Below are 22,970 nucleotides of genomic sequence, written 5' to 3' on the forward strand. Positions count from 1 at the left end.
ATCAGGAGAATTTTCCACGGACTGGCTTCTGGCTCCGTATAGTTCAAATACTACTTCCAGGTTCAGGCATTAGAGGACATGTTCTTGCCACCATGACCCTCAGGTTCTGAATCTATATGTCATGATGATACCTGAATCTGTCAGCTCAATGGCTGTAGGAATATTCCTAGAAGCCAATCCTATACCAGAAGTTAGCAACAACTAGACATGCAGGTGATCGTGGACCACATCACATACCCCTTTAAACAAACTGAAATGTAGGTTCTAAATTTCTTGGTGGTTTGATAAAAATAATGTTCATAAACTTCATGATAGACTGCTACATCTAGGACAAACTGGCTATTATCCTTTATAACAAGTATTTAAGATTAGTTACTACATTGAGAAAGCCTGAACTGTCCTGAAATCTTACAGCTCTATTATGAAAAATATTTGCATAGCTTTCTTTTGTAGGCTGGGTGAAGTGGCTCAAGCCAGCATTTTGGGAGGCCGAGATGGGTGGATCACTTGAGGTCAGGAGTTCAAGACCAGCCTGGCCAACATGGTGAAACCCCGTCTCTAGTAAAAATACAAAAAGTAGCCAGGCATGGTGGCACATGCCTGTAATCCCAGCTACTTGGAGAATTGCTTGGAGAATCCCAGCTACAGAAGAATTGCTTGAATCCGGGAGGCAAAGGTTGCGGTGAGCCGAGATCGCGCCATTGCACTCCAGCCTGGGCAAGAAGAGCAAAACTCTGTCTCAAGAAAAAAAAAAGAAAAAGAAAAAGAAAAACTTTAATGTATTTTCAACTCAATTTCCACTTAGGCAGACCCCCAAAACACCCATGGCTCCTTTACCACCTAATTTGAGGGGAGGTGGGGCAGAGAGAAAATTATAATGGAAAGAGACATCAGACTTAATGAATTGTAGTTACGATATCTTACGCTTGCATATTCTATGCAGAACCACATGAACATACCGACAGGGCGCCTCCCAGGGCCTTAGGAGGGCCCTAGACAAGTGAGCTTCATTACCTTTACGGTAAGTCTGCCTCCAGCTGTAGACTCCATAATTTCAGGGGCTGTAGAAGGTCTCTCTAGTATCCCTCCAAAATGCCTCCTTATCAAGTATAAGGGGGTCTATAATTACACTGTCAGGAATGTATTCCCTTGGTTACAGCATTGTGGCAATGCTAGCTCTCTTTTAAAATATGCTTTGGTAGGGATATGAGAGGAGGCAGGATATGGAGTCCCTTACATTTTAGTATGAATGCATTCACCAGGGGAAGTTTAGAACTGTAGGAGAATTCTCATGGTTGAAGAATAAAGTATCAAGAAAGAGAGACAAAGGCAAACGTTCTTCACTTCACATTTGTGTGTAAAGTGGATGCGCTGTGTTCTACAGCCAAATTTGGGATTACAAGTGGCCTATGTGAGGAGATAGAGTGAAAGAGAACCCCTCTAGCATGCAGCATTATTTTTAGTCACTTTTCAATTATGAGCAATAATAGAAAATAATTATTAATAGTATTAATAGCAATTTCTCAACAAAATCACTTTGCTTGGTAAGTATTTTGGATTTTATTGAGTGCTTTAAGTCACATGTTGGCGGTGACTTAGTTCAAGCTGAATTGGAGAGACATAATTTTTCTAACTTCCTTTGACTTGCTTCCCCCGCTGCCCTCTGTCCCCACTGCCCAACCTCAGCTTGTTAAGAGATCCTGACTCAGGGACCAGCCTAGCTGAACTCTCCCTACACCTACCCCATCCACCTTGGGAGATTTCCAGGCCACACTCTCCATGAGCTGAGCACTTGGTGATGTGTTTGTGAGAAGGAGACTCTCAGTCCACCTTGCTTCTCTCTCCATTTAGACTCTAAACAGAGGTAGTGGTAAAATCACCTGAGAAAATCCAGGAGCAGAGGAGTGGAGACTGAAGAGGAGAGCCCACGTTGTGAGGAGCGAGCGGCTGGCAGGTGAGTGTTTATCTCTCTCTGAGCTGACTCTGAGCTTTCTTTTCCCCATGTAAATGAAGCAAGGGAGGAGAAGGCCCCCAGAGTATAGACAGGGCCCAGGCTGCCTTTTTCATAGCAGCCATTCTCTGAAAAGCTTCTTCAAAAACTCCACTTCGATAACCCCAGTGCCTGAGCAAGTCACATTGGAACTCTCTGTGAAGAGGCAGGCTCTCAGCCGGCTGTGTGCAGTGTCTTTGAGAAGAGAATACAAACCCTGGGATATTGGATAGAAATTAGGCTGTCGAACACACAGCCCAATAGAAGAAACATGGTGGAGTTTGACAAACTGGGTGAGCATCCTGTGGTCACATTCGCATACTGTGTGCCTTTGGGCAAGCTGCTTAGCCTCTCTCTGCCACAATTCCCCTGTACGGAAGTGGGAATGATAATTCCTATCTCGTCATTATGAAGATTGAAAATAGTGCCCATAGCGTGTTCAGCATAGTGCCAGACATGCTGGAGATGCTCAAGGAGGACTGGGTTGGCAGGAGGGACAGATATTTGGTTGAAAAAATGTGCCCTGAGCTTCCTCCACATGAGAGGTACTGAGCAAACCCTCAGGGAGGAACTAAGATGTGTGGGGGAAGATTTTCAAAGTTTGAGGAGGAAACAAGCTATGTAAATACATGACTATAAGAGTGAACAGGTGGCCTCCAGGAGTGGAGAGTCAGCGGCTTTGGAAAGAGAGAGCTAAAAGGCATGTCCTCATATCAGGCAGCTCGGGGAAAATGTTGTGTCTGGGTTGGGCCTTGAAGGAGGAGTTTTGACCGGAGATTATGGTAGAAAAATACATCATGTAAAGGGGAAAGCATGAGCAAAGAAGTAAGGGGGTAAAAACCTGAAGACGTTAGAGAAGAACTAATAGGTTAGAGATTAGGATTCCTGTGACATACGTGAAGAAAACTGGAAGGTAACAAAGCTGTCCATGAAGCTAGAAGGTAAGTTAAGGCCAGAGGGTTTGTGTGCCTTGAATGTGCAGCTTAAATGTTCAGAATTCTCCAAAAAGCAAAGAGCCATTGCATGTTGTTGAGTACATATTTTGGAGAGACAGCTCCACTTTTCAGAGTAGCCAAGTACCCCCAGAGCAGGTGCCTGGCCCAGCCATCCTGTTTCATCAGAAGAACAAGGAATGTGGCCACCACTGAACAGGGAAATGAGGGAGGGCAGGCAGGCAAGGAGAAGTACTAGTGAGTTACACCGTTATAAATACACTTTAGGGCCGTGTGACTTGGCCATAAATCGCCGCACTGTGCTCAGGTGATGTCACCCGACGCTCGGCTGTATTTATAGCTTTGTTCACTGTTCCCTGGGATTTTTTTCTTGGCACATTCGAGGTAATAAGTGTCTCCCCTACACACACTCATCCTGAACAACAGAAGATAAACTTTTATGCCACTTCTGTTTGTCTTCTCCCAGCTCCTTGGAAGGATGATTTCCTGGACTTATCAAGTGCCTGCTTAGTTGAGAATATTCTCCCGCAGTTCAATTGCTAGCCCCCAGGCTTTGTACTCTGAAATGGAGCTCAGCCTTCTCTCTACTCCAGGAAATCCTTTGTGGAACTCAGAATCAGAAATATCTCCCTTTTTGCCAGGCACTCTGGTAACAACTGTGAACAACAACAGTACAGGCTCTACCTGCACAGGGCTTATGATCTAGCATGGGAAACAGACACTGAATACTTAGTTAGAAGGGAGATGAATGTTACTAGTGGAAATAGAAGGTTCTTGAAGGCAATAACAAGGTGATCTAGCTGTCTGGAGGAATTAGAGAGGCTTCCATGGAGAAGTGGCATTTAGTATGAGGTCTGAGGGATGAGTAGCACTTAGCTTAGGGGGCGAGGTTGGGGTAGAGCCCTGGGAGGAAAAGAACATTGCAGGCAAGGGAACCCCATGTGCCAAGACCCCAAACAATGAGAGAAATATGGCCAGTCCCTAAAACTTAGTGAAGCCTGGTGGAGTTGGAGTATAAAGGATAAGAAGGGGAGTGGAGAGCAGTGGGGTTGGGAGGGAAGGCAAACGTACTCCAGGCAGGCTCTAGGAACCAACGGGAAGTTGCTGTATCTGATCCTAAGGGCAATGAGAGCCCCGGTGAGTTTTAAAGAGTGGAGTCATGTGGTCAAATTTGAGCTTGAGAAAAATTATTAGGCTTGGGCTCATGCAGAAAGGCCTTGCTGGTGTTGAGGCAAGAGATAATACACATGGAGCAGGGTGGTGGCAATGAAGATGGAAGCAAATAGGCCACTACCTGGGAAAGCCAATCCACAGGATTTGGAGACTGTTTGAATGTGAATGGGGATGGAGAGAGTATGTACTCACAGATGTCTGGTCTGAACAATAGAATGGAGGTTGGTGTCATTCTCGAAAGAGGACTGCTGAAGGAGTGGCCAGGGTTTGTTGTTGTTCTGTTTTGTTTTTTACTTGGGGGGCAACATTTTCCTCTGAATTAGCTTTCCTCTGGATCTATTCCCAAATCCTAGACTAGGGCTTTGCATGAGGAAGACCTATGGATGCGGGAAGCATTGAGGCTCACGGCTAAGGGCTAGTAGAAAAGGGGAAAGTGCCAATACCTGGAAGAGAGGACTTGTTACCATGTCCTGTTTGCTGGCTGTGTCTTGGAGGCTGGAATAGAAGCACTGGAGAGATATTAAACCAACATTCTCCATCTGTCCATTTAGGAAATGCCATCTGAGCCAGCAGCCAGACCCTGCCTGGCAGGTAGCATGAGGCCTGTTCCCTGGCACAGAAGCCGGAAAGCCAGTGGAAGTAGAGAGGAGTTCCACCGTCCTGGAGCTTGGCTGTCACAGGTAGGAAGGCACCAAGTCAGGTGAAAGGAGTAGGAGTCAGAAAATTGCTCCCCAACTCTGGACCTGGGGAAGAATCTTGGCTCTGGTTCCTTGAGAGGAAATGAGCCGAAAGTTTCCAGAAGTAGTTCTCAAACACAGAGAATTTACAGAATGCCCTATGGGCCCTGATGGAACCCACTAAAATGCATCCCCAGGGAATATCTCATAACTCAATATTAGAGACAAATAATATTACAGTACCATGGGGGCATCAGAGTTAGCAGGAAACTGAGCCCAGAGAGGGGAGCCATCTAATTTAAAGCCACACTCAGACTCTGACTAAAGATCCTGAATCTCCATTTCTAGGAAACTTTTCTTGATGCCTGCAAGCTGAGTTGAGTGACTCCTGTTTTGGTACTAAAAACACAGGCATTTTCTTTTTCTTTTTTTTTAATTCTATTTTATTATTATTATACTGTAAGTTGTAGGTACATGTGCATAACGTGTAGGTTTGTTACATATGTATACTTTGTGCCATGTTGGTGGACCCATCAACTCGCTATTTACATCAGGTATAACTCCCAATGTAATCCCTCCCCTCCCCTCCCATGATAGGCCCCGTGTGTGATGTCTCCCTCCCAGTCCAAGTGATCTCACTGTTCAGTTCCCACCTATGAGTGAGAACATGCGGTGTTTGGTTTTCTGTTCTGATAGTTTGCTAAGAATGATGGTTCTAGCTGCATCCATGTCCCTACAAAGGACAATAAACTCATCCTTTTTTTATGGCTGCATAGTATTCCATGGTGTATATGTGCCACATTTTCTTAATCCAGTCTGTCACTGATGGACATTTGCTGATTCCCAAGTCTTTGCTATTAGAATAGTGCCACAATAAACATACACGCAGCATGTGTCTTTATAGCAGCATAATTTATAATCCTTGGGTATATACCCAGTAATGGGATGGCTAATATATACATCTAGTTCTAGATCCTGAGGAATCTCTCAGCCATACTGTTTTCCCATAATGGTTGAACTAGTTTACAATCCCACCAACAGTGTAAAAGTGTTCTTATTTCTCCACATCCTCTCCAGCACCTGTTGTTTCTTTTGACTTTTAATGATCGCCATTCTAACTGGTGTGTGAGATGGTATCTCATTGTGGTTTTGATTTGCATTTCTGATGGCCAGTGATGATGAGCATTTTTTCATGTGTGTTTGTTGGGCCGTGTATGAATGTTCTCTTTGAGAAATGTCTATTCATATCCTTTGCCCACTTTTTGATGGGGTTGTTTGTTTTTTTCTTGTAAATTTGTTTGAGTTCTTTGTAGGTTCTGGATATTAGCCCTTTGTCAGATGAGTAGATTGCAAAAATTTTCTCCCATTCTGTAAGTTGCCTATTCACTCTGATGGTAGTTTCTTCGGCTGTGCAGAAGCTCTTTAGTTTAATGAGATCCCATTTGTCAATTTTGGCTTTTGCTGCCGTTGCTTTTGGTGTTTTAGACATGAAGTCTTTGCCCATGCCTATGTCCTGAATGGTACTACCTAGGTTTTCCTCTAGGATTTTTATGGTATTAGGTCTAACATTTAAGTCTCTAATCCATCTTGAATTAATTTTCATATAAGGAGTAAGGAAAGGATCCAGTTTCAGCTTTCTACTGATGGCTAGCCAATTTTCCCAGCACCATTTATTAAATAGGGAATCCTTTCCCCATTTCTTGTTTCTCTCAGGTTTGTCAAAGATCAGATGGCTGTAGATGTGTGGTATTATTTCTGAGGACTCTGTTCTGTTCCATTGGTCTATATCTCTGTTTTGGTACCAGTACCATGCTGTTTTGGTTACTGTAGCCTTGTAGTATAGTTTGAAGTCAGGTAGCGTGATGCCTCCAGCTTTGTTCTTTTGACTTAGGATTGTCTTGGAGATGTGGGCTCTTTTTTGGTTCCATATGAACTTTAAAGCAGTTTTTTCCAATTCTGTGAAGAAACTCATTGGTAGCTTGATGGGGATGGCATTGAATCTATAAATTACCTTGGGCAATATGGCCATTTTCACGATATTGATTCTTCCTATCCATGAGCATGGTATGTTCTTCCATTTGTTTGTGTCCTCTTTTATTTCACTGAGCAGTGGTTTGTAGTTCTCCTTGAAGAGGTCCTTTACATCCCTTGTAAGTTGGATTCCTAGGTATTTGATTCTCTTTGAAGCAATTGTGAATGGAAGTTCATTCCTGATTTGGCTCTCTGTTTGTCTGTTACTGGTGTATAAGAATGCTTGTGATTTTTGCACATTAATTTTGTATCCTGAGACTTTGCTGAAGTTGCTTATCAGCTTAAGGAGATTTTGGGCCGAGACAATGGGGTTTTCTAAATATACAATCATGTCATCTGCAAACAGGGACAATTTGACTTCTTCTTTTCCTAACTGAATACCCTTGATTTCTTTCTCTTGCCTGATTGCCCTAGCCAGAACTTCCAACACTATGTTGAATAGGAGTGGTGAGAGAGGGCATCCCTGTCTTGTGCCAGTTTTCAAAGGGAATTTTTCCAGTTTTTGAACACAGGCATTTTTCTATCTGCACTTCCCAACTCTGTTGTAATTATCTGTCTGTCTTTCCCACTAGAGGACGAGGTTTTGGACAACAAGGGGGTGTGCTTCATTCTTCTTTATATCCCAAGGGCTTCTCCCAGTGCCTGGCATAGAGTGAGCTTTTAATACATGTTTGTGGGATGAATAGATGAATGAATGGGTGAATGGACTAATTACTTAATTAATCTCAACCAAAACCCTTAGCAAACCTCTACCAGGGGGTTATACGGGTTGGAGTGACATTGTTAAGAGTTGTGCTTTAAGTTAACGGGCTCTCTTATAGTTAGGGTTAAGTAAGCTTAGCCCTTATATTTCCACTCATATGAACCTTATTTAATTTCACTCTTCAACTGCCATGATGTTCAGTGTCCTTAATAGAACTTCAGGCCATAATCCTAGCTGCAAACTCAATCTCATTTCTAGCTTGGATGAAAACATAAAACGTAACCCTCTAAACCAGTTCTGATACTAAATGGATCCAATGAGTGGGTGGTTTTAGGTCTTCAAGGAAGCACTGAGGAGTGTTAAAGGCCAAGAAACTCTGGCTTGGGGAGAGAATCCAAGAAAACTAAAACCGAGAGCCAAAGGAAGATGAGAGACTTCTCCCTTTTCCTCAGTGTCCCTTGCTTCCTGCTCACTCGATTCTCTGCTTTCCAGACTCTTACAGAAGACTAGAGTCACATAATGGTCAGAACCATTTAGGTATCAGGAGTGTCTTTGCTGAAAAAAAGGCATTTGGAATGAGACTGGGGTACAGGGGTGGGAAAGATGGAGTTAGTGAGAAACATAGGTGAATCCTAACCTGAGTGGCCTGGGTTCTAGTCCCAGGTCTACTGTGCCTTCCCTTGCGACCTATGACAGACCATTTTGCCACCTCTAAGGGGAATGGACTTCATGCTGTCTCCAGTTGTGCAGCTTCCCATCTGAGTTATTAATTCATTATTACTGTCTCTATTTTTTCCAAAGAGTCTATTTCCCACTGCCCTCCCCCCCCACACACCCACTCCCCATCTCAAGGCCTCTGTCTGAGTTGCTGAACGCTAACACTCTTCTCCTTTTTTCTGAACAGGTCTCCTCAACCAGGCTACTCATTGGAAGCAGGGATCTTCCAATCCCCATGATTCAGGCAATGAGATATTCATTAAACCTAATAAGAGATAACTGGTTCATTTAGTACAAATTGCCCTCCCCCCAACACTTCCCCTGCCATACTGGAGCTGGCATATGAAGCAATGGAAAGGGAAGGGCTGAAAATGGGTGGTGTGGAATGGATCCCAGTCATTCGCAGGCAATGCTGGCACACGGTAGATATATACACTGGGAGCCTATCTTTGCCAAGGTCATTCTTTCTAAGTCCCTGCCTCTGAGCAGCTTCAACCCATCCAAAACATTTCTCCCTAAATATTTTGGATACTTCTCAGTAGACAGTCCTTTATGGTGGCTAGCGTCTAGTCTTTCTTGTTCAATAGCAGCACTGCTTCTTAAGTGTCCTCTGACACCCATGCCCCATCCATGCAGCCTGACCTCCTTCGTCTACCACCTTCCCCTTCTGTAGGAGGCCTAAGATGGCCACTTAACCTCACTGCTGTCCCCGGTGCCTAGTCTCTGTTGCGCGTCTTACTGGCATCCTCATATCTTAATGTATCAGGGATCTGGGCCTCCTTGGAATATCTTCTTCGTTCTGCACAGATGTCAGAGAGGGTGAACAACTATCATTTCAACCACTGAGATCCCTGTTCCTTGGCAAGATACCAAGCATAGGTGGCAAAACTGAGATGAAGAAACGCCAGTCCCCAGGCCCAGAATTCTTCTTCACTTTTTTTACAGGACCAGATACTCTTTACAGAGAGGCCAGCCTAGCTGGACCCAGGCTCAGGGCCCCCTGGCCACTAAGGAGAGGTCTGGGGCACTTGGACTGATGCTGTCTTTCCTCTTGCCCCACTCTCCCCTCATAGTGCAGATTAGAGACTTTTTCCACTGCCATATGGCAGTCCCTTACCCCTGCCCTTTTTCTTGGACGTCTCAGAAGCTGGGCAGCTTAAGGAAAAGGAGCACAAGAGAAATAAACAGGTGTAGCAGCAGGAAATCTCAAGGCTGAATATCCGGAAGGACTTACGCAGTTACCTGGGCTGGGAGATACAAAAGTGGAGAAGGGATGAAGAGCCCCCTTTGCTGGGAGGACTTTTGAAAAAGGGGTACATCTCTCACTGTCACTTCTCTGGGCTATAGTCTGCAGCAGGGAAGAGACAAGGTGACCTCTGGTGATCCCTTACCCTTGGGACTCGAGGTTTCCTTTAGGGTCAGGATTATTTTCCAAGCTGAGAATAAGGATCTCACCCTTTCTCTCCTCTGTCTCTGGTAAGCAGCAGGGACACAAGACTCCACCTCTCTAGGGGGAAAAGGGACAATTTATAGAATTGTTCTGCTGTTCTTAGCCCTCGTTGAGACAAAGAATACATTTCTGTCTCTCAAGGTGGCTTCTCCTGCTGATGGTCATAAATTGCCTTCCTGCTCACTCCCTGACCTCTTGATCTTTGTGCTTTTGTGCTCAAAAATTATTAATATTTCTCTTAACTCCATATATAACCTTTGGCTGTTTCTCTCCTTTTTTCCAGGTGAAGTAGCATCCTTAGGGATTACTTCCTCCGCCTCCGCGCCTGCCTGCTTCTGTCGGGGGCAGGGCTCTGTGCATGAGGATGAAGACAAATCCACAGGAGGAAGATTCAAAAGATCTCTGTTTGGGAAAGCTCCAAAACTGAAAAATAATCACAGCTAGCATTTACTGAGCATATGCTGTATGCCTAGTGTTGTTCTAAGGGCTGTATGGATATGAACTCAATCCTCACAACTACTCCATAACATAAGTACTATTATTATCCCTGTTTTCATATCAAAGAAACAAGAGCTAGAGAGGTTAGCCACACAAAATGTCTAAGGTCACACAGAAAGGAAGGGGAAGAACCTAGATTTGAATCCCTGTCCGGTTTCAGGGCCCATGTGCTTTGCTGTCAACTACTCTGCCAGGTACCTCTCTGATAGGGAAAGGCTTACCCAGCTTTTGCTCTGCCCTCAGGGAGTTCCAGAATGGTGTGACATGCATGTGCCTTGCCCCACAAGAATCCCCAAGTTTGATAGGAGAGGCAGATATCCTGTCCTAGGAAGATATGTCCAGTCTGATGGAAAAGACACAAGCTTTATCTTTAGATCATCTGACTGATACTAGGGACTCAGTCCCAGGATGTCTACAGTTTGATGAGTTATGTTATTAGATTCTAAGAGACTCAGTTAATTTGACTGGACCAAATTGTGAGCATTAGTGTTAAAGAGATGAGGATGGAGCAAAGTTGGGGCAGCTTAATTGGAGTTGCCCCAGGAGGGGAGGGTGATACAAGATTGGCAATAAGCAGAAGAAATGCTAGTGGAGATAAGAGGGCAGGACACTTGTGTGGTGTGCAGGCTTGCTGAAGACAATGTCTGGAAAGCAGGCGTTTGCTTCGTTTAGCAGCTCTCTACTTTGGCTGTCTACTAGAATCACCTGGGGCTATGTCTAAAAATACTGATGCTTGAACTTCACCCCAGAACGATTAATCTTTAGGGATGAGGGAATGGCACTGGTGTTTTTAAAAAGCCCTCAGGGCAGGGCATGGTGGCTCATGCCTGTAACCCCAGCACTTTGGGAGGCCGAGGCGGGTGGATCACCTGAGGTCAGGAGTTCGAGACCAGCCTGGCCAAGATGGCAAAACGCTGTCTCTACTAAAAATGCAAAAACTAGCCAGGCATGGTGACACACACCTGTAATCTCAGCTACTTGGGAGGCTGAGGCAGGAGAATCTCTTGAACCCGGGAGGTGGAGGTTACAGTGAGCTGAGATCATGCCATGGCACTCCAGCCCAGGTGACAGATCTAAACACCAACTCAAAAAGTTAAAGAATACTAATAATAAAATTAAAGGCCCTCAGGAGATGCTGTGCACAACTGGTGTTGAGGACCACTAGCTGCAGATGAGGTCTATGGGGTCTTAAGCTCTGAGATCTGGGATGCTGGATGACTTATGTGGAAGAGATTCTAGAGACGTGAGTTTGCTATGGACTGAGCTGGTGAGGATTTGGAATTAAAGGAAAGGGGGAGAGAAAAGGGAAGCTAAAGGACCAGAGGAGACAGGCCAGATTGTTGTTTTGGCTCTTAGTGAGCTAGAGAAACTTGGCTCCTCTGTTTCTAGGGTTTCGAGGTAAAATAAAAGGTCCACAAAAATCCAAAAGCTCTGATAACCCAAGTCCCTTCTTATAAAAAGAATAGCTATCAAGCCTGATATCAGAAGTGGAGATTAGGCAGGAAGCACTGAGCTAAGAATATTCCCTTCCCTCAACTAAAGACTTTTTTTAAAAAAAATTAATGCTCTCCTAGGCCAAGTGTGGTGGCTCACACCTGTAATTCCAGTACTTTGGGAGGCAGAGGCAGGCGAATCACTTGAGGTCAGCAGTTCAAGACCAGCTTGGTCAGTTCAAGAGCAGCAGTTCAAGTCACTCTCGCCTTCCCCTCCATGCACTATTATGTGGAGTGGAAAGGACAAAAGGCTGTCTCGCTAACATGTCCAGAGCTCCCTACCTCAGTGCCTTTGCTTTTGCTGCTACCATCTGCCTGCTGCATTCTTCCCTCAGACGCCTGAGCAGCTGAACCCTCAGTTCCTTCAGGTCTGTGCCCAAATGTGGCTTTAGCAGAAGAGCTTTCTTTGACTACCTGTAAGAACAGTAATTCCTCCTTCTCTCCCTCTCCCTAATCTTTTATCCTGCTTTATTTGTCTCCCATAGCATTTACCATAACCTAGTGTATTTCATATTTTTTCTACTGCCTCTCACTTTCCTCCAGAATGGAACATTAATGAAGGACTTTGTCCTTTTTTTTTCATTATTGTCTCCCCAAAGCCTAGAATGGTGACTGGAAAATATCAGTCTGGAACTGAAGAAATATCTGTGGAATGTATGATTAATGAATGAACAAATGAAAAGCCCTATGTGTCTGTGTGTTGGTGTCTATCTGTGTACGTTCGGGATTGCAGTCCTATTTCTCTGGTCAAGGTATGGCTCTATTCTTAAACTGTGTTTGCCTGTGTTTTGGAACATATGAAGAATTCTCTGGGTCTGTGCATATGGGGCTTCTGCATATGAACTCGGGTGTTTTCCTGCCTTTCTCTGTCCTCTAGTTGTGTGTAGATGTGTCTGGATCACAGACTGATGTTAGGATCTGCGGAGGAAAGAGGAGCTGTGGCTGCCACACATCAACAGAGGGCACCAGAGAGCCACGCACCTACTTTCAGGGTCAGAAATTAAGAAATCTTGGCGGGGAGTGTTAGATACCCAGGAGATCTGGGATCTGAGAGGAAAGAAGTGGAGACCTCTTTGGACCAACACATTATCGTAAAATTGTGCAATTCCTGCAACTCCTCTGTTCATCCCCAGGGTCTAGACCTCTAGGCGCCCCCAGCCACCCTGTGAGCAGAAGTATCTGGTCACGGATGAGAGGAGGAACTGGTTGCCAAACTGGGCCCTTAAGAAAGCGGAGATTCCCTCCTGAATGCTCTCACGATTCTCAGGAATTCCCTCCCTTCCTAGTTCCTCCATGTCCCTACCCTAAAAGATCTCAAACTCCAGAGTGCTTAGAGATCCTCTGGTGGCTGTCTTCTCCTCTGGCTTGCATTCAGGGAGGTGAGGCCAACCCTTGGCCCTTCAAAGCAGTTGGCTACCTTCTCCTTCGGGGTGGGTGGGAGGCTAAGATGAACAAAGAAAGGAGTCAACTGTGCCTCTTCCAGGCCGTTAAGTCCTCCAACGCCTAGCCGTGCTAGACCTTGACTGGGTGAAGCCAAGGCAGGTCAAAGAGACAGCTCCCATTCACCAGCTCGGGCTTTTGTAGGTGGGGAGAGGCATGCATGCCTCTCCCCCCTCCAAGCATTCATTAGTCAATTGAGAATTCTTAATTTGGGGAATCTAGGGGTTAGGCTTTGGGTGTGGAATTTAAAAAGAAAGGTCTTTATGTTTATTTAACTCCCTGCCCCCCACCCCACTCCTAGACACACACACGGAAACACACACACACACACACACTCTTTCTCTCTCTCTCTCTCCCCGCCCCCATCACATCCTCTGAGCTAGAGGCTGATGTCCCTCAGCCCATGTTCCTCCTTCACTGCTTAGTTCCATAGCCTGCGACCAAGATTGCATCTATAAATGGGAAGGGGTGGGGTGGCCAGGGGTCCTGTTGTGCCTGCCCCAGAACCCACGACGGTCACGTTTTTCACCCCCTTTTGCCTTTGCCCTCAATTCCTTTCTCTCTTTGCTCTCCTTCCATCTCAGTTCCAGCGAGGGGTGTGCATGTGTGCCCGCGCGTTGGGGGAGGCGGGGGCAGGGGGAGGGCTCGTGGAGGGAGGTGCCGTCGGAGGGAGAGTAGACGTCAGGCGGAGGGAGGGAGGGAGAGAGGCAGGCAGGGAGGCAGGGAGGGAGAGAGGGAAGGAAGAGAAGGGGAGAGAATGGGGGAGCAAAGACCGAAAGAGACCCAGAGAGATAAAGCTTGAGAGGAGAAATAATTAAACGGGGAGGGCGACCAGAACGAGAAAAAGGACGGGGAGGAAAGAGAGAGAAAGAGAATCGGAGGGCAGGGAAGTGAGTTTGTGCGCGTGAGTGTGTGCGCGCGCGCGTGTGTGTGCAGGGGCGGGCGCGGGCGGGCGGGGGGCGGGCTCCAGGGCTCCCCTCCTCCCCAGCCCGCTCCTCTGGCTCGCTCGCCAACTCCGGGCCCCAGCCGCGGGCGGGCGCACGGCGGGCGGACAGCATGCTGAGCCTCCTCGTCTGGATCCTCACTCTCTCCGATACTTTCTCCCAAGGTAAGGGCCCCCAGCCCGCCCCCGGACGCTCGGCTTCCCCCCGGGGCCAGGGCACTGCTCCCCGCTAGGGCAGTGCTGGGGTGCCCGGCGGCCCGCGGCCAGTCCCTGGGTCCGGACGCCACGAGGCGGGGGCTCGGTCCGGGCTCAGAGCCCTGGGGGAGGGGGCGCGGAGTAACGGGGTCTAGGGAGAATGAGTTTGCCGTTGATTTGCCCAACTTGTTTCCTCTGGCTGCGCGGGAGAACCGAGCATTGGGGCCGCGAGGGCTGGAGGTCCGAGTGAAACCGGGAACCGAACGCTTTCTCTCGCAGCCCTACAGTCCCTCGTTCTCTGAGGCCGGGGTTCCGGACGCTTGAGTCCAGGCTAAGGGGAAGGCTGGAATTTCGAATTTCGGGCTAGGGGGTGAGCGAAAAGCTGAGTCCCACCTCCCGAAGATGTTGCTAAGGGGATTCCCCCTACTCCAGCCCAGCCCCTCGGGGGTCTGAGTCTGAACCACGACTCCAGACTGCCTGGGGCTGCCCCCTCTAGAGGAAGGGAGGGGTGTCTCGGCGCCTCTAGTGGGGATTTGGAACCCCTGCCCGCGGAGGCTCTGGGTGGACAGTGGAGTTCCAAATACAGCTTCAGGCCCGCTTGATACAGTGGGGGGAACTCACGGGGGCGGGGGCGGAGGCGGTGGGGGGAGGGGGCTGACACTCTACTTGGGCTCAGGAAAGTGTTGCTGTCTGGAGCCTATTTGGAACTGGCAGGGGAGAGGCTGGGAGATGAGGGAGGTGGTTGAGAGAGATGAGGATGTCAGTGTATCCTGGGCAGGGCTGGGGTTGGGGGAGGGAAGAGGGCTGAGGGAACCAAGGGTCCAGACTGCAGCAGGGACTGGGGTCTGTGGGAGTTGGTTCTTGCCTCCTAGGTCTGACTCGAAGGAAGATTGAATCCTGCTGAACTCCTTCCCTCCCCAGAAATGGAGCTGACACACAGAAATTGACACACAAACACGGTAAAACATTCACAGACACTGAGACAGACTACTCACCTACTGAGACAGAGACATCCCCACAAACATCCTCCACACTGAGACAGACACATATACACAAAGACACTGAGACATCTGAGGAAGACAGATTCCTCCCCCAGATCGGCACACACTCACGCATTCATCCACCCGAACATTACAAGTATACACAGTACATGTATGCAGGCGTTTACAAGGACAGGACACACGCTCGCACGGAAACCAACCCTCTAGCAAACAAAGAAACTTGAACAGACATTCATATGGGCAGACACCTATGGAGATGTACAGACTGCAGATGGAGGAGGTGGTCTCTTTTAGGGGGTGTCTGGGAATGGATCTGGGTAGAACAGCCTGAGGCATTATTGCCCTGCTCTGTGTTCCCTTCCTGCATTTGTAGGTGGGGTGTTATGCTGGACCTTTCCTCTCCTTGCCAGGTCTCTTCCCAGCTCCGAAGGCAAAGCCTGGCTGAGTTGGTGGGGGCAAGTCTTGATTCATCTCTCCGCACAGGGCACCCATGCCCGCCCCCCAGCACACACTATGATATAGGAAGGGCACACATCTGTGGTGTGAGCCAAGAGTGGGAGGTGGTGCTAAGGGAAAGGAGGAGGCCTGGCCCTGGGGTTGGCAGGCCAGGCCAGCCACTTGGCAGAAAGTTGGGAAGATGACTTAAGTTGACTGTTCAGCCAGGCTGTTGGTGTCGGGGAGGAAGGGGGTGGGCCATGGTGGTGGTGGAGGGGGGTCATGTTGGTGGTGGAGGGGGCCCCTGGGTCAGTATTGGTCTATGTTGGGGGCAAGCTTATGTCTGCCCCTTTCTTACAGCCTTACGTGTCAGCAACGTGGATACAAATGAGTGTTAAGGAACAAAAGCAGCAGTTAGCAAACAGGAGAGACATGTGGATTGAATTGGAGACAGAAAGAAGTGTGTGCTGTGTGCCTTTCTCTCTTTGGAAAGGAGTGAGTGGCTAGGGAATGCTGAGCTCCCACTTCTCAGCTCCAACAGGGGTGAAAGCAGGACCTGGTGAAAGTATCTGGGGTGGGGGGAGAGGATACCAGAGAAAAGAAAGGGAGAGACTAGACAGGAGAGGAGGGGAAATCACTAGTGAGTGTTGGGGGAAGCTTGGCAAGGGACTGGGGAGGAGGCAGAGAGGGAAGGAGAAGGGGTCTGGGGAGACTGGGACACACGTGGAGGTGGAGTGCTTGGCAGGACCCCCTTTCCTTAGCCTCCATCCTCAGAAAGGAGTTCTAGGTCAGGGACTGGGGCAGGGAGAGAAGAAACGGAGGGGGGCGCTACAAGAGGGAGGAGGGATGATGGTGGGGAAATGGGGGTGGGGGAGTAGGTGTCAGCAGGAAGCCATAGAATTGAGGGGAGCAGAGAGGAGAGGGGAAGGGGAGATACAGCCTAGGCTGAGAAATAAAAATCGCATTTTAAAGAATTTCAATGGGCTTCATCAATCTTCATTTTTCACTAAATAATTTTCTGTATCTTATCTAAATGAAAACCATTATCCTTCCCCCCGTTTCCATCATGCGCCGGCTCCACAGACTGATTGCGCCGAAAATTGAAATATTTATTCATTTTCTGGGAGATTTTCTCGCTCCCTAGTCTCGGGGAGGAGAAATTGAAAAAGAAAGATTATAGCTAATCAGAGCAATGTGGGATGACAGGCCGGCTCGGGGCGGGAGCTGCCTCCAGAGGGGGGATGGATGTGGGGGCAGGAGAAAAATAAGCCCATCGAGCCCCCAGAGCTCCCCTTGGAATTCCTGCCACAGCTTTTGAGGGGAGTAAAGGGTAAAGGGAAGAGGCCCGAGGGCCTCCTAAATTCCCAGGATTCAACTCCCTGAGTACAGCTGAATCCTGGCAGAGAACAGCAGGTCTGGAGAGTAGCTGGACTCTCCCCTCCCGGTGCTACACATAGACGCATATACACACTTCAGATATTCCATTTCTGCCCAGAGCAGGGCACTGAGGTTGGGGAAGAGTCAGGGGAGACATGGCAGAAACCAGGACACTGGGTTCCTCTCCTTGACCTTGACTGGACTCCACTTTCTGCCATCTACTCACTTACACCCAAAGGGAGGGTGTGAACCAAGTACTCAGTGCCTCAGCCCTGGGCCCCAGAGCACCCGCTCAGGAGGAGGAGGAGGCGGCGGCACCCAGGCCTTCTCGCCTCCGCTCCTTCCCACAGGTGAGTGGTTGGTTGTTCTGGCTCTGCCTTTGGTGCTCCAGTGAGATGGGAGGAGGAAGCCCCACCTCTGCCCCCCTTACTCCTCTAGGACCTCTTTACATCCTTGCAGGGACTAAGTCTTAATTTCTTTTATTCTATAGTTTCTGGCACAGTGCTAAGCATGTGGTAAGTGCCCCTTAAATATTTGATCAATTGATTGATTTGATGAGCGTGCTGCAGTGCTGGAAAGAGGCAGCATTCAATGGCGATTAAATCACAGACTCGCATCCAGCTCCCACCTCCACCATTTGGTAGTCGTAAGCTTGAACAAGTCATGTACCTTCTCTGTGCCTCAGCATGCTCTTCCAGAAGTGAGGATAGAAGTAATACCTCATAGGGTTGTGGTGGCACTTGAATATGTTAATCCACGTAAAGTACATGGAACTGTGTCTGGCACAGTGAGAAGTGCTCAGTAAATGCTTGCTATCTTGACTTTGAGGTGAGACATAGATAGATAGGCAACCGAGTTGTCTGCGCTTCCTTTTCTTCTCCTTATGATTCTTTGTGGGGTGTGTGTGTGTGTGTGTGTGCGCACGCGCGTGTGTGTTTTCTAGCCCCAGCTGCCCAGATTCTTGGTCCTGGGCTTAAGTAAGCGCCATCTTTGTATCTCTCATGGAAAGAACTGTGTTGTGGCAGACCCAGAAGGGGAAACTGACCCCCTCCTTGGAGACCTCAGAAAAGATCTGGGGAAGGGATTTGAGGGGAAGGGATTTGAGGGGAGAGAGCAAAAGTGGAGGAGGATGGCATTTGAATGAGAAGGAACCAGAACTCTTGTGTGAAATGAGGAGGGACACTAGCCCCGAGGTGGCAGCATTTCAGAGTCTGGAAACAATATGGATCATTTATTGAACCCTGTGTTAACTACTTCATATGCATTATCTAATTTAATCTATTCTATGGCCCACTGAGATTGGCTTTGTAAATTGTCCCCATTTCACGCATGAGAAACTGAGATTTATTTATTTATTTTTTTGATAGGGTCTTGCTCTGCCGCCCAGGCTAGGGTGCAGTGGTGTGATTATGGCTCACTGCAACCTCTTCCTAGGCTCAAGCTATCCTCCTACCTCAGCCTCCTAAGTAGCTAGGACCACACACACCTGGCTAATTTTTTTTTTCTTTTGGAGAGATGGGTCTTGCTAGGTTGTACAAGCTAGTCTCAAACTCCAGGGCTCAAGCGCTCCTTCCACCTCGACCTCTCAAAGTGCTGGGATTATAGGTGTGAGCCACTGTACCTGGCCAAGAAACTGAGGTTTAGATACATTAAGTATATTATTGGTAGTTGTAGGAACCAGCTGATGCCACAGCCTGCACCCTTCTCCTTTGCCAGATCCTATATGCCAGCAGAGACTGATGCTGGGCTGGGACAGGGATTTTCCTGGTCCATAGCAGAATGAGAACTAGGAAGAAAAGGGAGTGAGTTTTTCATAAAGGTAAACTCATTCGAATTTGAAAAAACAATCCTTTATTCTGAGATTCTTCCCTACATTTTTTGGTGTTAAATTGTTTTTCTTTGATGATATGATAAATCTAGTAAATGACTAGATTTTTTCAAGGGCTTGGCAAATAAAAAGGTTTGTTTCTAATATTAAACACAGCCTTACAGGTCCATGAACTACAGATTTGGAAATTACTCTAGTTCCATGCAAGGCTGACTACTGGAGAGGCCCAGAGCCATACAGAGGCAAGAGAAGCACTGAGAAGGGGTCTAGGGTATAATCCTGAGACCAAGATCTCCCCTAGTGTCAGCTTTCAAATTTGGTCCCTGGTAGGCTGCTAGGATTGGAGGCTAGGGTCTTAGATGGCTTGTTCTAACCTCCCTGGGGAGGTTGTCAACCCTCCTTCTTAGCCTGTGCCCTGGGGAACTGCCTGGTCTAGGGTGGTGAAAAGCAATTGTAGGAGGTCAATTCCATACCAAAGCATCAAAATTACCTTTTATTGAATTCCTACAGTGTGCTTTTCAGGTTAATGTTATTCCCATTTTACAGTTAAAGAAACCACAGTTGAGAGTTTAAGTAACTTGCTTAAGGGCATACCCGATGTGTTAGATCCCAGATTCAACCCCTCTTTTGTCTCCCTACTAAGGGCCATGGGTGCCTTCAACCTGCCCAGAAGAGCCACACCCTGCCTCTCTTAGAGTTAAGGCAGCTGTGGAAGGATAGGAGGGAAACCTAGGCCTTTTTTCCTCTCCTGGTGCCTCACTCAGCTCAGCCCCCTTCCCTAGTTCTCAGCCCAGAAATTCCAAGGCCACATCTATCTCCCTGCCTTGCTTTGATGATCATTTGTGAAGCAAAACTTAGATGTCGGGATACATGTTTTAATCAGTGGGGCTGGGACCAGTAAATAATGCCCCTTGTCAGAAGGAGGTTTGGAAAGCCTCAATCCTTTTCCTCCTGCCTTTAGAGTCTTTTATCTTTGTACCTGTGTATGGTGCTTGTCAATTTTAGCAACTTTTTACATGTACCATTTGATAGATACAATCATCCTATGATGTAGGCAGGGTAGTTGTTTCTCCATTTAATAGATGAGAAAGCAGAGACCTAGAGAAGTTAAAGAAATTGCAAAGGGGTGGCGGTTGGTATGGAGGGAAGAGATGGGGACAAATTCCTTAATCTCCCCAATTTCTGGGAGATGTTTCCATCTGAGGCTAGAGACATTTCTCTTCATATGTCCAGAGATGAGAAAGCTGTGCCCCTTCCCAGCCTACCAGTTCCTGTCTGGTTTCTTCCCAGGGCCTCTGGATCAGTTTACTTGGCAATCTCTTGGAGCATGCTTTGACCTGGAAAAGGATGGGGGTGTGGGGGTGGGTTGTCAGCAGTTGAGGAGAAAGAGGCTGTCATGTCCTTGATCCTCAAATGTGAAACCAGGGAGCAGGAAGAGGCAATTTCAGAAATCAGGAAAAATACTGGGCTCTGTCAGAGTGGGGGAGAAGGCTGTTCACTTTTGTGAAGGGCAGTTTTGTATTTTGCATATATTAGTAACTAATTTAACACTGACAATAATTGTTGAAGTTAGGTGTTATCCCCGTTTTACAGATGAACAAACAGGGATCCAAAGAAGTTAAGCAGATTGTCCAAGATGATCCAGCTAGTAAGTGACACAGCCAGAACTAGAACCCAAGCAGGGAAGTTGGGGTGGGGGCTGAGGATAACTCCTAGAAGGAAGACTGCACGTCTGCCTCTTCTGCATTACTGCTGCATGCAAGGTGTGGATGCAGTCTCACTGCATGCGTACGCATATATATTTACACATGTCTTCATAGTGCAGCTATATATGCAACCACTTCTTATCCCCATCCCCGTACACATCTGGACAGATATCTCTCATCTGTACCCCAGCCCTTTCAGTCACCAGGGCACTAGTGTGCAACAGTAGTACATTTTTGTGAGTCATTTTTCTTCTAGCCATAGCAGCCCTCCTGTGTCTTTAAAGGCATTACTTTTTGCCTTGCCTTGCATGCTCTGCATCCTCTCTGATAGATGCACAAACTGTGAGATTATGAAAGTTGAGAAAGAAGCTTGGGGTTCCTCATTCTGTAACACTGGTCCCTCTCCATTCTGTAGCTCCAGCTCTTATATCTTCCCACATCTGACTGTCAGACAATGCGAACCTGATTAAGTTCTTGGAGCATCCAGGATAAAAGCTGCTGTAGCTCCCAGACACCACTGAAGATGACACTTTTCTTTCTTCTTTCTCTCCCACTTACTCTCCCTCTATCAGCTGACTCCATGCTCCCAGCTTGTCCTTCCCTCCATGTTTAATTTATTCAGCCACTTTTATTAACCTCTGTTGTCTCCAGGGATTGCAGTCCTCATCCCTCTCTGCCCTCCTTGAGCCCATTTAACAAAATAGGGATCGTATTGAAATAAATGAGCCTTGCAGCCAGCCAACCTTCTCAAGATTAAGGGTCTTAAATCCAGGGGTAGAAATCTCCAGAACTCTCTAGCAAATTCCATTAGTTTCCCAGGACAGAGTGCTGCCGCTTTATTCCTTTTCTGGTCTGGCTCTGGAAGGTGATGAGAGACTCACCCAGAATGCTGCGGGTCTTGGGTTTTGAGGCAGGGAAGGGATAACAGGAACCCGAGTGTCTGGAGGTATACACTGTGCCCAACAGGTTTATCCCAGGAGGCTGTCCCCTCCTAGGCCCACTTCGGAATTGACTAGGCCGTTGGATGCCTTTTATCTCTGCCCCTTCTTTCCTTCTGAGGCAGTCTGAGGAATATATCCTAACTGAAAGATGTGTGGAAAGAGGAAGGACTTTTGTTCCTTCATTCAGCGGAAGAGAATTGTGTGCTTACTGTGTGCCGGGCTCCAGTGTTGCAAAGTGAATAATGTACTAGATCTCTGCCCTTGAAGGTCTCACTTTGTGATTTCAGTGCCAATTACCTAATCTCAGAAGGCCTCAGTTTTCTCTTTCTCCAAGTAGGGAGAATTATTATTTTTTTAATCATAAACTGTACATTATTATATGCAAAACATACTGGTAGGCATTATGTGGACCAAAAAATATGACAGCAGGTGGTCCTTCCCTTTTAAGCAAAACTTTTGGAAGATAGGCCGGGCTGTGGCTCAAGCCTGCAATCCCAGCATTCTTTGGGAGGCCGAGATGGCTGATCAATGAGGTCAGGAGATCGAGACCATCCTGGCTAACACGGTGAAACTCGCCTCTACTAAGAAATACAAAAATAGCTTCGGCTAGGTGTGCCTCTGGTAGTCCCATACTCGGGAGGGCTGAGGCCGAGAATGGCGCGGAACCCGGGAGGCATGGAGCTTGCAGTGAGCTGAGATCCGCCACTGCACTCCAGCTCATGACAGCGAGACTCCGCCTCCCAAAAAAAAAAAAAAAAAGAAACTAAGATATACATACATGAAGACTGCTGGTGGTGCAAGGTGTGGAGTCATTGGTGCCATGATAGCAGTGCAGGTCAGAGCTGGAGAGTCCAGAGAAGGGAGTTTGCTGTGGACTGAAGTGAGCAGGAAGGGCTCCATGGAGGAAGTGGGGCCCAAGGATGGACAGGACACGCATGTGGCAGGAAGAGAGAGAACCTTACCAGACAGGCCAGATTTCCTGAACCAAGATATTGTTGCTGGGATGTGTGGGGGACACTGAGGCCGTTTGGACTGAGGATTTGGGTTGGTTTGGGAAAAGTAGATGAGATGATCCAGAACGGTAGAATGGGGACAGACTGGAGGAGGCCTGGAAAAGCCAGGCTAAAGGCTTCTTACGAAGAATCCCCTGTAAGAACTGGAGAGCCATGGATTTCTGTTTTTTAAGCAGACAAAGGGTGTGTTAAAAACAGGTATAATCCCCATCTCATTTCTCACCAAAGTCTCCCCTCCTCTTAAACACTTCCTCTACTGGAGATGCTATAGAAATCTGTAACCCCTCCAATTAAAAACATGAAAAAACAGATAACCAAGGTTTGGCCAGGCAGAAGTGAGCAGAAAACCTTAGAGAAACACCAGTTCTGCCTTGGGAAGTCTCAGATCTGTGACTTGAGCTAGAGA

The 22,970-nt window shown here is 47.4% G+C and overlaps 1 protein-coding gene and 1 long non-coding RNA gene across 3 annotated transcripts in view; both read left to right on the top strand.

Annotated features, from left to right (window-relative positions):
* Positions 1–712: 712 nt before the first annotated feature.
* On the top strand, positions 713–11,066 carry LOC103876882. Its single transcript, XR_636306.4, has 3 exons — positions 713–2,931; positions 4,668–4,796; positions 9,978–11,066. It is a non-coding gene; the product is annotated as an uncharacterized LOC103876882 (long non-coding RNA).
* Positions 11,067–13,781: 2,715 nt separating this feature from the next.
* KIRREL1 (kirre like nephrin family adhesion molecule 1) overlaps positions 13,782–22,970 on the top strand; it is a 108,899-nt gene continuing 99,710 nt past the window's right edge. For both annotated transcript variants that reach the window (XM_009184079.4, XM_003892860.5), the window contains exon 1: positions 13,782–14,233. In XM_009184079.4, the coding sequence (XP_009182343.2) occupies positions 14,182–14,233 (52 nt within the window). In that variant the 5' untranslated portion in view covers positions 13,782–14,181. The remainder of the gene's footprint in view (positions 14,234–22,970) is intronic.

Source organism: Papio anubis, chromosome 1 (genome assembly GCF_008728515.1).
Source record: "Papio anubis isolate 15944 chromosome 1, Panubis1.0, whole genome shotgun sequence".
In the NCBI taxonomy this organism is placed as follows: domain Eukaryota; kingdom Metazoa; phylum Chordata; class Mammalia; order Primates; family Cercopithecidae; genus Papio; species Papio anubis.